The 15,272-nt window shown below is 37.7% G+C and overlaps 1 protein-coding gene across 1 annotated transcript; it reads right to left on the reverse strand.

Moving 5' to 3' along the window:
* Positions 1–3,599: 3,599 nt before the first annotated feature.
* Positions 3,600–7,132, reverse strand: LOC103443538 (phloretin 4'-O-glucosyltransferase-like). The gene is made up of 2 exons (XM_008382412.3): positions 6,705–7,132; positions 3,600–4,817 (listed from the first exon to the last, which is right to left on the reverse strand). Exons 1-2 carry the CDS (start codon positions 6,989–6,991, stop codon positions 3,686–3,688), a joined length of 1,419 nt encoding a protein of 472 aa, XP_008380634.1. The 5' UTR covers positions 6,992–7,132; the 3' UTR covers positions 3,600–3,685.
* Between the last annotated feature and the right edge of the window lie 8,140 nt (positions 7,133–15,272).

The raw sequence follows: 15,272 nt of genomic DNA on the forward strand, positions 1-15,272 counted from the left end.
CCGCGTGGAAACCAAAGTCTTAGTTCCATACACCTTCAGCTGAATGAGGGACGATTCGTTCTAAGTGTGGGTAGTAGACACCAGAGCTTGGTCAGACTTCTTAATCGAATGTGGCCATTTTGACGGCAAATGAGTCTTGAGGACTGGATTTGTAGTATGGGTTAGATATTTGTGGTTCATTTGGGGCTAATTAGGATCTGGTGCACAATAGCACGAATAGGGGGAATTAAGAGGATAGCCAAAAGAGGGGAAGTCAAGTTCCCGAATTGAGACGTAGCTCAAGCCCACAACCACCATGAATCGGGATTGAGGCAAATCATCATCTTTGGAGAGATGGGGCAAGCTACCATCATGGGAGAGATGAAGCAAAAGAGCACTTAAGAGGAAGTGGGGAGGAGAGAGAGAGAAGGAGAAAGGTAGATGAAGAAACGGGAGGGGCAATTGTTATACACCAATGACATCTGATGCACTCCCAAAACACGCACATTCATTTCAATTCTCTAGGATTCATTGGAGGCTGGCGTCTCCTTTAGAGAATCATGTCGTACGTTTCTTGCAATTGTTATACACCAATGATATGTCATCATCTCATGCACTCAAAGCTACTCTTCATTTTGCTTGGCGTCCTTCTAGCCCGTGGCGTTTGGTGCATTTGGGAAAGGTCTATTACGACATTCACTTTGAGACTGAAGAAGATATGCCCCGAGTTTGGAGAGGAGGAACCTGTACATTCCCAACTAGTATTTTCATATTATCGCAACGAAAGCTGGTTTATAATCTTAGTGAAACTCTTGCCCATACTCAATCTCAGGTTTGGGTACGTATCCATGGTCTCAGCCAGAAATATACTGGGGCACACGCGCACACAAAACACCCTCGCGACACCTAATGGAAATAGCGAGAGGTGTAGGCACTCCTCTTCAATTGGATAGGTCTACTAAAGATTGAGTTTATGGCTACTATGCCAGAATTCTTGTGGATATGGAACGAGCAATCGAAAAGATTCTGATGCATTCTCGAATTTAAGTATTGTTCCTCGATCTTCCGAGTAATCTTCCTTCTTCTCTCATGTGTGACAATTTAACAATGGATTTGCTCAGTCATCAACAGTTGAATAAACAAGACAATTGCAAGTAGGTTCCATCTGAAGGTCGCAAACGAAGTCATCTAGGTGAGAAGAATCGTGATCCTTCTCCTATTGGTCTGATCAAACCCTAAATATTGTCAACCAAATTCTCGAGGATGTGATCAACGAAGAATTAAAACGCATTGTTGTTGTGGTGGTCACAGAGAAGGAGGATGTTGTGATTACAGATATTGAAAAAGATGATGATCAAGCTCGTTAGAAAGTTCTTTTAAAATGACTGAAAGTGCTTTGAGATGAAATGTTTCTGGTTGAATTGCTTCTTGCAAAAAGCACCACTTATGTGCTTCTTGCAACAAACATTTCAAGTGTTTTCTTTCAAAATTTACTTGTACTTTTATTAAAATTAATTCCAAAAATATTTTCAATAAGACTGCATTCAATTATTTTAAAAATATTTTTCAAACGAGCTATTAGTTATTGAATAGGTTTCCCATGTTGGCCGTGTTAGTGACGATGGGCCTTAACTAGGTTTCCCGTCAAAGCAGAACCGATGACCTCAAGAAATACATATGTGGGAGTTCAAACTCAAATTGAGGGCTCCAATTCTTTGCTTGCTTTCCACTAGACCAACATTTCTCCATAAGTGAATATGGCTATAATAAACATCAACTTGGCTACCGCTTATGTAGAACATAATATATTGTGAAATACCTCATGTATTTAAAAATAAATAAAAAATTGGTTACTATTTTTACATATATTTAATACATTTATTATCTAACGGTTATATATAATTCATGTGAATATATGTTTTTTGTACAATCAAAATGTGACCATTGAAATGTCGCATTGTTGCTAATACAACTTTGATCTTGGCCCAAATGGAGTTGGTTTAACTTTCCACAAAATGAAATCCAAACGTAACCCCTTACTTTCCCGCCATCATCTACCATCCTCTCACACCTTTTTGCCGCCAAATATCTCTTTTTCCATCTCTCTCCTTCGCTAAACGGTTTAGCCTAAACCCTCTTCTCTTCTCTCTCTCTCTCTCTCTCTGATTCCTAGAGTCTGAAGCGGCCATGGAAGAAAACCAAACTTCCATGAAATGGAACCGGCCTTCACCTGTAATGTTCATGAGCACCGGCGCCAAATCTCAGATCCATCTCCACACCCACTATACGGTAAAGGCTTCGCTAATTTTCTTGGTATACTAGACCATGTTCTGGGAACACTTAAAAACTCTCCATTGGATTTTCATAAAGAAATTTGTCTTTTACAAATGTGACATTCGAGTCATTCAATTTCCTGGCATTTTTTTTGCAAGTAACATTAAAACAAAGTTACACCATAATTTATTTTTAAAAAGATTTAACTTAAATGCAGAAGGGAGAGTACATTATTCTAACTACAATTTTTATTTGCAATAACAAAGGAGACAACTACACATTTTAAAAGTAAACAACAACAAAACAACAATAAAAAAACATTTTCTCACTAAGTGAGGTCCGCTATATGAATCCTAGAATGTCATTACGTTCTGTTCTGTGTCATGTCTTCCGTTAGATCTTAGTACTCTAAATATTTTCTTAGAGTCTTTTCCAAAGTTTTTCTAGGTCTTCCTCTACCTCTTCGGCCCTGAACTTTTATCTCGTAATCGCATCTTCTAACATAAGCATCAGTAAGTCTTCGTTTCACATGTCCAAACCACCATAACCGATTTTCTCTCATCTTTCCTTCAATTTTGGCTACTCCTACTTTACCTCGGATATTCTTATTTCTAATCTTATCTTTTCTCGTGTGCCCACACATCCAATGAAGCATTCTTATCTCCACAACACCCATTTTATGTATGTGTTGATGTTTCACCGTCCAACATTCCGTGTCATAAAGCATTGTCGGCCTTATTGCCGTTCTATAAAATTTTACCTTGAGCTTCAGTGGTATATAACGGTCACAAAACACGCCGGATGCACTATTCCACTTCATTCATCTAACTTGTATTATATGGTTGAGGTCTCTATCCAACTCTCTGTTCTTTTGCAAGATAGATCCTAGGTAGCAAAAGCGGTCGCTCTTTAACTCATTTGAGCCTCCGTTTGCACTGAACTTGCACTTCATATACTTTGTCTTTGACTGACTTAGGCGAAGACTTTTAGATTCCAACAATTTCTCTCCAAAGGTTAAGCTTTGCATTTACTCCTTCCTGAGTTCAATCTATCAACACTATATCGTCTGTGAAAAGCATACACCAAGGAATATCATCTTGAATATGTCCCGTTAACTTATTCATTACCAATGCAAAAAGGTAAGGACTTAAACATGAGTCTTGATGTAACCCTACAATTATGGGAAAGTTTTCAGTTTGTCCTTCATGAGTTATTACTGCAGTCCTTGCTCCATCATACAAATCCTTTATAGCTTGGATATATGCTACTCGTACTCCTTTCTTCTCTAAAATCTTCCAAAGAATGTCTCTAAAATCCTCCATCATACACACTAAAATCCTCCATCATACACATTTTAAAAGTAAAATAAAAAATATTTGTCCATGCAATAGACATTACAATTACAAAAGTCGACCATTTGTTTAAGAAAACATCAATGTATCTGATCCAAGAAAGCCTTGAGATTCTTGTCCGAAGACCCCCCTTCACTCACAGCCTCTCTTGCCAAATCTTTCCATTTCTTAGCATTCCTTCTCATCTCTTCACCAATCTCCCCACTTTCCATGACCAACTCCAAACACCTCTTGAGCTCCTCACCCGTAACAATCCCCTCCTCATTTGGTGTCACCCTCACTCCTGTCTTCCAACTGTCCTCTATCAACTTGGCATTCGTCCCTTGGTCCATCCACTGAGGAAACGCCACCATAGGCACTCCCGAAACCAAGCTCTCCAAACTTGAATTCCACCCACAATGTGTGACAAAGCAACCCAACGAAGCACTTGACAGAACCTCCACTTGACCACACCACGGCAATATCCTCCCGAGCTCTTCCAATTCCTCTCTGCAACTCAATATCTCTTCTTTCTTCGACTCATTATCGTCTCCCTTCTTCTCGATTTTATCTCTAATAACCCACAAAAACGGACGGCCGCAATCCAACAACCCTTTTGCGATTTCCTCCGTTTGGGCCTTTTCCAACACACAAATGCTTCCGAAGGAAACATAAATCACCGACCCTTCCGGCTTCAAGTTCAGCCACTCGAGGTACGAAGAGTCCTTTGATTTTTGGAAAAGATCGCCTCCAAATGACTTGTCCAATGGATCCTTTCTGTCCAAGAAAGCGGACGGAATCAATGGCCCGACTCCAATCAAATTGTACTTGTCAATTGCTTCTAAGGCTTCCGGCTCTAGTGCATCGAACGTGTTCACTAGAATGGTCTGGTTGGTTTCTCTCTCCAGCAGATCCATCTGTTCTTGAAACAATGAGAGGACGAAATTGTACAGATTTGTATCGACCATGAAGGAGGGAAGGTCTCGGCTTGTGAGAGCTAATGGTAAACCTGGTAATTCTATCGAACATGGGACATTGTTCGTACCAGAATTAGTATTATCCCGGATGAGATCTTTGTAGCCGTTAAAATAATAGTAGTGGATGTCGAAAACCGTGGCTGGTTGAATCCAAAACAGCACGTTTGGGAGGTGAAGTTCATGCGCCACTTCCGCCACCCAAGGGAGAAATGATGTGTAGACTAGGCATGTGTAAGGGTGACCCTCGTTTGCACTTCAGACCAAGGAAGAAAAAATCGATAATATCGCGTCAATATTATCGTTTTTTTGGAGATCCGAAATTTTTTTAACTATCCAAATAATTTTCGTCAAAATATCACAATATTATCGATAATATCACGATATTTTTAAAATTATCGATAATATCGTAATATAATATTCAAAAATATTTAAAAATGTTGAAAATCTCAACATATACTACACTTGATCAAAGCCCCAAAGGCTAACCAAGACATGCTTTTCTCACCATGTGAATGTGCCTTTTATAGGCGTTCTTGGCTTGCTCACTGCCCTCGCTGGGCGATGTGGGACTCGACCAAGGAAAAAAAATAGGAATTTCGGCCGAAAATCCACACCCACTTTAAACGGCCATAACGTTGTCAAAACGAAACAAACTCAAGCAAGAAAAAAACGAAAGTTGTATCCCTCGAAGAGACGAAGAGAATGGTACCTCACACGACGTCTGAATCGTCGTGGTTTGGCCGGAAAATGCCTCGAAAGTCACTGAGGTCGCCGGAAACTGGGTAAGATTCAAATGAGTATAACTTTTTCAATACTCAAGGAAATTGAGTGAAACAAAAATGAAAGTTGTACTACTCCACGAGACGAAGAGATTGATACCTTGCACGCCGAGCAACTCGCCGTGGTTTGGCCGGAAATTTCCTCGAAAGCCACTGAGATCGCCGGAAACTGGGTAAGATTCAAATGAGTATAACGTTTTCAATACGCAACGAAATTGAGTGAAACAAAATGGAAAGTTGTAGCCCTCGAAGATACGAAGAGAATGGTACCTCACACGACGTCTGACTCGTTGTGGTTTGGCCGGAAATTTCCTCGAAAGCCACTGAGGTCGCCGGAAACTGGGTAAGATTCAAATGAGTATAACTTTTTCAATACTCAACGAAATTGAGTGAAAAAAAAAGGAAAGTTGTACTACTCGACGAGACGAAGAGATTGATACCTTGCACGCCGGCCAACTCGCCGTGGTTTGGCCGGAAAACCAAAACGTATTGCCTCAAGGGCTGGTACATGTGAACTTGTGACTCCAACTAGGTAAGAGCCAGATCTAATTTGAGGCCTTCTATCCTATATTTGTGGACAACCATCAAATGCTAAAGATTAAACAAACATAATATGTTTTACTGCTTAGCAAAAAAAGCTACAAACCCTTTGCTTATCAGCAAAAAAAGACAAGTCCTTGCACTAGATATACTTTCAAATTACGTTGAGTAGCAACCTGATATATGTATTCGGACGAATTATAAAACAATTGACACACTCCTGACTTCCAAAATTCAATTCTTTTACTTTATATAAACTTGAAAAAACATAATCGGCATCCAAATTAAAGTTTAGTCTTATTCAATGTATTGATTTTCAATCGTTAATTGATATACTATAATTTGGAACTTCAACGCCTAGACGCATGCTTATGTGTAAGAAATTTAAAGTGTCAAATTCGGCACATTATTCTTCATCATTTTATTCACTTCCCTTTTTTTTTTTTTAATATCCTAAATAAAACCTCCAAATATTGTACTAATTCATTATATATAAATGATTATGGTGTGTTTAGACTTCTTTCATTAATTACTACATATTTTCTACACTCACAATGTTTGTCAGCTCGCTATATAATCAACTTGATAATGTTAAATCCATCATGCAATGCATTTCTTTCCAATTTTTTGTGATAAACTAATAGATAATTGACTAAATAAACATCCTACAAAGTTTCAATAAAAATTTCCAAGTTTTTCTTACAATTTCCGTGGTTTCCATGTAATTTTTATCGATATCGATATTTTACCGATATTTCCATCGATATTTCCGTGTTTTCGGACTACCGATATTTCCGATATTACTGATATTTTCTTCCTTGCTTGAGACTACAAGGTCGGTGATGGCTTGTGCTCCGCGGCGCCGCAGCTCGGACAAGTAGTTGTCGATGCTGTCGCCGGGCATAAACCCGTCGTCATACCCATCAGAGAAGGGCGCGTAGGTCAATCCATCTGGAATTGAGCCATTGTCTAGGCAGTGACGGGCGGAGAGACTGGTAACGTAGGTGACATGCGCACCAGTAGTGTTGATAAGGCGCTTGACGAATTGGAGGGAAGGGTTGATCTGGCCTTGAGCCGGATATGTGACAAGTAGAAAGCGGTGCCGCACCATGACGGCGAATGAGATTGCGGAGGTGCGCGGTGGAGCGTGGAGTTGTTGAAATTCTTGTGGGGAGAATATACATTCAAGGTGGGGATTGTGGTGAGAGGATGTCAAGGCTTAAATAGAGGGTTGGTGTGGAAATGTGACGCTTGTGGTGAGTCTGGTGACGAATTGAAGACCCTGGGGAGACAAAGCCAATATGAGAAGGATACTTGTGATTTGTGGTCTTGTCGATCCATGAATAATATCGTGATTAATGTTAAAAGAGATCATCTACTTAAGAGTAATGTTAAGTAGATCAACTTTTTAAATAAAATTTGCAAATCATACACCTAGAGCAAATAAACACGCTAATCATATTTAAGTAATAATCCAATCATCCACAACCATGTCTTATGGTTACAAGGTTTGGTTTAAAATTTTGATATCTCTAGTATTACTCTATATTTAAATCATATTGACGACGTGATTATTAATTACTGAATTATTACTTAAGTATTAATTAATGTATGTATTTTTCAGTGTTCTAAAAATCGGCCTAGGCGGTGGTGTGCCGCCGGGATTTATGCTAAGGCGTTTATAAAATCAGGTAGAAGTTAGTCAGCCGTCTAGATGCTATCTAGGCGGTCTAGGCGGTGGTAGGCGGCGGGTTCGTCAGAGCCTCGGCGGTTATCTGTTTTGTTGCGATCTGTCAAGAAGAGAGAGAGCGTAGTAGAAATCTTGGTGATACGTACAAACCCTCTTGATGGTTGAAAGAACCCAACTCATATTTCTTCACAAGCAGCGATGGGAGCTTTGACGATGGGAGTAGCTTGTGGAGGCGGCGAGAGCTCTAGAAGGAGGCCTGATTCTGAGAAAGAGAGAGTAGAAGACACGGCACCTCTTTCTCAAAGACAGAGAGGTGGCGATGGAAACGAGGTGTTGGAAGAGGAAATGGAAGGCTAGTTATAATAAAAGGAAACTAATGAAAATGGCTTGAAAACTTTGAGTTTTAATGATAATGACAAAATAAATGGTAAAGTGAATAGTACCAGGTTTGACTTTTTAGTGTAAAAATGTGATTTTTCTTTAAAATAAACAGTACCGTGGACGTTTCGTTAAAACTCTCTTCGAATAAAAGGGAGGTGTTTACCAAAAAGATAGAGAGAGAGAGAGAGAGAGAGAGAGAGAGAGAGAGAGAGGTGGTTTTGCCAAACGCTTTGGTTCTGCCCATCCAATCGTATATAACAAAGCTGCTTCTGCCGTATGCTTTGGTTCTTTTAATTAGTTTATAGAAACGAGGCGTCTTGTAATAAAATAAAAAGAGGTGTGATGCGGCAAAACAAAGATGATGAGAGTAAAAAGAAAGCTTTTTCCAAAAAAAAAAAAAAAAAGAAAAGAAAAGAAAGCAAGGGTGGGGTGGGTAGGCTAGGCTGGGCCGTTTTATAGTTACTATCTTGATACTATTCACTTTACCCTTTATTTTGTCCTTATCGTTAAAACTCAAAGTTTTCAAGCTATTTTTATTAGTTTTCCTAATAGGCCTCATTGAGTTAGGCATCCACTGAGTAAGGCCATGAATAATTGGATTCAGACTAAAGAGCCTATACAGCATCACCGAAGAGATGGAACTTTTTTGTGAGAAGAGACGGAGAAGAAAAACGTGAAACAGCAAGAGAAATAGTATGGGTTTTTTTTTAAAAAATTATAAAAATGATGGCACCCTAAACCCTGAATCGCTTAGGCCGTCTAGTCCATCTAAAGCGGCTAGCCCCTACCCGATTTTACTCTTTGGCCTAAATCTCATCGGTCCTCCACCGTCAAGCACCTATGACGGTTTTTAGGACAATGAGTCCTAAGCTGAAAGAAGGGGAACTCACATACGCTTCTCCTAAGCCGATATGAAGCATAAAAAAAAAAACTGATGAAAAGTCCTCAAAACTTCATGTTTAATCTTCAAGACAAAATAATTTTATAATACCCAAAATGAGCATAAGGAAAACATGACAAAGCAAGCGCTCCAGGGAGACAATTCGAAAAGGCATGCAGCAAGTTCACATGGTCCTCATGAAAACAAACGCTAAAGGATAGAAGATGACAAAGTAAAGACAACAACAAAAGAAGGAACTGATGATTATATTATTATCTTGCTAAACTGATGATTATACTTTGTTTGAGCACTTTATGGCCTTAAACCTGCTTTGTGAGTAGCCGTCATGTTGAAACATGTCGAGTTCCATGTGCAAGGTTTTATGCCTCATTGTTATAACTATTTAACCAGGTCTCTGCTTCAAATTTGGTTCAGAGCCAAGTTTAGTATTTTGATAGTATAATTATAATAGTAAAGTACATTGAGGACGGAAGTCATCAACACAACTGATATCACACACTTGTTTAATTTTGTATGAACACTACCTATTATTGTCCTTGTAAACCTTGTCAACCACAACCTCCAGGAGTTTATTGTAATTACAAGCAATTAGAAAATTTAGAATATGATGAGAGTGAAATTGAAAGTATTCGTTAAAGTATACATATAGCCTTTGATAACTTAGATATTAATTTAGTAGAGCAAAATTCTGATCATGTTGTAGATAAACTCATATAAGATATTGATAGCTTATATATGATTTAGAACTACACAAGATATCAAATGAAGAAATGAAAAAACTAAGGGGTAGAACATATTTTAGGAGCAAAAGAATACAATAATTTATTAGAATTGAAAATTGCATGTAATCCAGCAACAAAAAGTAGTACATCAAGAATAGAAAATAATTCATGACACACTGCTAGAATAGACCGACAATTTTTAAGACAAACGAATGAGCAATATAATGAACAAAGAAGAGTAGATTATATGGATGAAAAAAATGATGAGACCACCTAGAAAAAATAGAATACCATACTTGAAAAGAATTGAACAAAATAATGTAGCAAGAAATATATTAAATTTAGATAATGTAGATCCACAATATTAAGAGAAAACAATAGAGAGATGGAAAAGATGTTGTGTACATGCAATATTAATGTTAGATTTAGTAATTTGCAAAATATGTTATATTTTTATTTTTATTTTTTAAAAGACCAGCTGATGACTTCGTCGTGGCAGTCTTACCTTCTGGGACATGTTAGGTTATTTTGAACACACTTTAGATGGTTTAGTCTTTAATATTTTCAAGCTTGGAAAGTACGAAACCCATAACATCATCAAGTAGCTAAAACGCATTTTAATATAGATGATTTCGTTACATTAATTAAACAAGAATTTTTAGATCATAATAGATTTTTTTTTTTTTTGAGAAAGTTCGATACTCATTGATTCATAAAATCGAAACACTTACATATAAGATGATAAGGTGCACAATAGTGGGCCTCGATAAAAACCTAGTCGGGGATTTTAACCTGGTCTGAGGGAAAAAGAGCGTCTTACACCAACATTAAATAAAACTACTCTCCTCGACCAGTAAATCACTGATTACATCAGAAGGTTCCTCGACCCATGAAACTTGATGAAGCAAAGATAACCCACATCTTGCAAGCCAACAAGCCACCATGTTGCCTTTTCTGTGAACGTGAGAGAATTTAATACATTGGAATGCTCGAAGAAAGTGTCGTGCATCATTTATCACATGCCCCAAAGGAGAAAATCTGAAACCTCATCCAAATACAAAGCCGCAATAACAAAACTTGCATCACCTTCAAACTCAACTATAGTGGCTTCCCTTTTTTTGAGCAAACAACACTGCCGCCTTCGCTGCTTCCATCTCTGCGTGCCGGGGTGAGGTCACTCCAAGAATTTGCATAGTCATTGCTGCCACAAACTTACCCAAGTGGTCACGAACAATAAGAGCTATTAGAAATTTAGAGTAGTTACAAATTTGTGATTTACAATACATAGCTGAATATACTTTCAGGTTTCTTTAAATACTTAAAAAGAACAAGTAGAATTAATGGTATTAATTTATTAGATATTTATATGAAAAAAATAAAATGACCAATAAGAGAAATTTTTTGGAATGAATGACAAGAGTATTGAAAGAAAAATGATATTGTAATAGGACCTAAAATTCAACATGTATGGTATATTTAGACAAGAGTAGTGTATCCAAATAAAAATTAAGAGACAAGTTAGGAAACAATTTTACATGAGTTGTTAAAATATAGATTTGCCTTAACAATACGGTTGCAATAAGAAAATAAGCGTAAGAAAAATATATAGAAGAATTACAAGTCATATAAACCCTACAAACAACATAATAATTTTAGCATAAGACCTTTAAGGACATATAGAAACGTAAGTATATTCTCAAACAATTTAGGAAAAAAAATGGTAAACCTTGGATTAGAAAATATAAACACCAAAAGATAAGAGCAGTTGTAAATGTTATTTATGTGGAGAAATAGAACATATTAGAATTAAGTGTCCAAAATTAGGAAAATAGCCAAGAGCAAAAGTACATTAAATGGAATTGTTTAAATTAGAAGAAGATAAAGATATACAATCATCATATAGTTTAGATGACCTAAGTGATAATGAAAGTGTTTATAATATAGAGAAGAATGATACATGGACTCTTGTGAGTAGGCCTTCTAAGAAACTAGTAATTGTAGTGAAATGGGTCTATATAACCAAGCTTAAACAAGGCAAGACTAGTTGCAAAAGGGTATGCTTAGAAACCAGGAATTGATTACAATGAGATATTTGCACCAGTTGCTAGATTAGATACCATTAGGATTCTTATTGATATGGTTGTTCAAAAGGACTGGAAATTTGTTTCAATTAGATGTAAAATCGGTCTTCTTGAATGGTGTGCTCCAAGAATAAGTATATGTTAAACAACTTGAGGGATTCACTGTGAAATCCGATTCCCGAGTTTCACTATTTAAAATTACATATCTCATATTTTGTATTCATATTCGTAGTTTTGATGCTTTCATATTTACGGCATATATTTTTTTTTCAATAAGTAAAAAGATGAAATTGCCCTTATTGTATTAAACAGATTCTTCGCGGACGTATTTGATCCTTACATGATTTTCCAGAATTATTTACATATTCGAATAGTACGTCTCGATATTGACGCGTGAGCACAACAGAATGTAATTTGGAGTTATAACGAAGAAGTTATAAATAAGCAAAGAAAACGGTGAAATGGTCATTTGATCATTATCTGGAAAGCTCTAGATTTTCTGGAGCAAAGATCTTTGAAGCCACGTGTACTGCTGAGATGGAAAGGAAATGAGAGAAATGAGGGAGGAGGAAAAGGGACCAATCAGCAAGAGAAGAAATGAGGGGAAATGAGGGAGAGGGGAAGCACGAGATCATCGGCCTGTTCCCCTTTTGCCGACCCGACCCGGTTCTGCTTGTCTTTTCCAGTGGTTTTCATCAATTTTTCCGGTGAACCACGTCACCTAACCACCTGGAAAACATTTCCCATTGTTCCTTCTTTACTTTACATCCCAAAATTGATGAAATTTGGCTCAATTTCACGAAGAATCGCATCGGTGGGTGCGGTGGTTCCTAGGCTACCATCCGCCATTTCTCAAGGTAGTACAATCAATCACCACCACCAATAGACTTTCCTCAATCACAGGAACAAAGACCAAGCAGTGGTGGAGGCATTGGAGCTTGTTTTGAGGTCGAATCGAGAGCACCCATTTCAAGGGTTTCCGGTGGATCAAGGCAGTTTTCAGGTGTTTCTCGGCCGAATTGGACTTCGGCTCAAGTATGAAAGTTCTTCCTTTTGATGAGATCTACATTTCTGTAAAATTGGTAATTTTTGGAGTTTGTTGGAAAATTGGGTTTCTGTTCGCTGAAAACCACCGTGTGCGGCAATGCGTGACCAATGGACTGATGATGTTTGTTAAGCTAAGTTAGATGTCTTAATTTCAGATTCTATATCCATTTGATGTGATTTGATTGTTTGAACCTAGTTTCATTATCGTACGCCACTTGATCATTATATGAATCGACGATCCGACCGTTGGATCGTCACCAAACTTTAATGCGTTATAGTATGTAATATTTGAAGATAAAAGGAACTTACGGATCGAGAATCCGAAGTACAGATCTTCTCGAATTGGATTTCTAAGTTTGTAAAATCAAACATTGACCGCCACTTAATCTTAGCGATTGGCATATCCAATCGATGGATTATAATGAAATTTTAGTTTGTTGTTCTAGAATAGTAGTGAGACTATTGGGAAGTTACAGATTAGAAATCTGATAAGCGGATCTTCCGATTTAGATTTCTAGGGTTATGGACCCTACTTTCGACCTTGATCGATGGTTGGCTTTTTAGTCAACTAGCCCGAGTTCTTCTAGGGTGTTGCTGATCTTAGAGTGTTGTTGAGATTCCATGGAGCTTATTGGGCTCACCATGATGATGTGTCTTCCTCGATTGACGCACACACATTATGTTATGCTTGTTTATTTTATGTGATTTGACTTGTGTATTGAACTTGTTGTGGAGTGTTGTTGATTTGTATGTTTGGCTTGATGTGATGAAATGTGAGGGCTAGGAGTGGACCATGAACCCATTGTCATGGGGTTTGTTGCTTCGAGACTTGTTTCACATATCATGTCATTATTTCATTTCTCGTTTCGTTGAGCCGTTCTAATTGTGTACCTTGTGCCTTGTTCCATTTCTTGTTTCGTTGAGCTTTTGTATTTTGAGTATTTGTTTCATGTCTAGTTCTTCAAGCGTTGCTATATTCCTTGGACTTCCGCTTGGTTCCATTGAGTGATCCGGAACTGGACTTTAGTTGGGATTCCGTTGAGTGGTCCGAAATTCCTCGTGATCAGAGATTCCATTAAATGGTCCGGAATCGTATCCAGCTTGGATTTCGTTGAGTAGTTCGATATGCATTGTACTTCGCGATTCATTTGAGTGGTCTAGATCGTATCCACTCAAATTTCGTTGAGAGGTCCAGAATCCCTTCTACTCCGTGATTCTATTGAGTGGTCCAGAATCATATCCTAGTTTGGATTCCGTTTAATGGTCCAGAATCCCCTTTGGTGTCTTGGTTCTGTTGAGTGATCTGAAACCCGATGTTGATGGATTTCGTTGAGTGGTTAGAAATCGCATCATCTGATTTGTTGGCTCATTGGATTTGATTTCAACTTCAGAGATGTAGGCTTCAGCCAAACTGTGTCATTCTAGCCCTGCATTTCGATGTATTGTATGTGTTATTAATTGCTGTGATTATTGAATAATGTTGGAAAGCATATGTGTATGTGAATGGCAAGATGAGTAGAGAATATTAATGTGCTTCGTCAAATGTTCCTTGAGATGTTGCATGCCTGAATCGTGGTATTATGTTTGGACATAGTGGTTTATGTGATGATTGTTGAGTGTAGTAAATGATGAACTGTGAATGGCTTGATCTCTATTTAGGGTACGTAGCAGTCTAACAATAAGGTTAGATGCAGTCATAAAGTGTATGAAAATTACTACGCAGTTGGATCGTGAGTTGTGCTTTGCACATGTCCCAAAGGCAAGGTATGTTAGATATACATGTAATTAGTGACGTCACGTGTTGATCCTGGACGTATGTCGGGATCAGGGCATAACATTCATAATGAATGTAAAAGAGGATAAGGTTTACATATTGAACAAAACTCTTTATGGTCTTAAACAGGCACCATGGTATGGTGAAATTGATTCATACTTCACAAAGCGGTTTCAACAAGAGTTCCAGTGAAGCAACTCTTTTTACAAAAAGCAACTCTAAATGAGGAATGCTCATTGTCTCAATCTATGTAGATGATATAATCTAAACTGGAAATGATCAAAGAATGATTGATGATGAGTTTAAAGTGGACATGATGAAAAGATATGAGATGTCTGATTGGGATTGCTCTATCATTTTCTTGGTATGAGATTTAAACAAACAGAATCTTATATTTTCTTGCACAAGAAGAAATATGCATCTTCTCTTCTGAGCAAATTTGGTATGCAGGATTGCAAAAATGTGAACACTCATTTAGTTGCAAATGAGAAACTAAGGAATGATGATGGAAGTTGATATGAGCATATTTATGCGCCTTAGTTAGCTTGTTCTTGTGCATTTACGTTGTTTTTCCTTAGTTAAAGTAGTCTTTTAAGCTAGTTTTATGTGTTTTCAGGTTTTAAGGGCAAAGTATGCAAAAGGATGCATTTTGGTGCCTGTTGGAGCAAATTAGAGCTTGAAATGAAGATCATATGCTTGGAGCCAAGAGGATGGATGAAATTGAAGATTTGAAGATGATGTTTCCTACTTTAACAAAGTTTCCTAGTTGAAGTAGGAAAGTCCCTAAGTGAAGATG

Source organism: Malus domestica, chromosome 04 (genome assembly GCF_042453785.1).
Source record: "Malus domestica chromosome 04, GDT2T_hap1".
NCBI lineage: Eukaryota > Viridiplantae > Streptophyta > Magnoliopsida > Rosales > Rosaceae > Malus > Malus domestica.

Coding starts and splice junctions, on each gene's coding strand:
- LOC103443538 (XM_008382412.3), bottom strand. CDS start 6,991: ATGGTGCGGCACCGCTTTCTACTTGTCACATATCCGGCTCAAGGCCAG. Junction 4,818..6,704: donor ATCACCGACCTTGTAGTCTC/AAGCAAGGAAGA, acceptor TTCCTTGGTCTG/AAGTGCAAACGAGGGTCACC.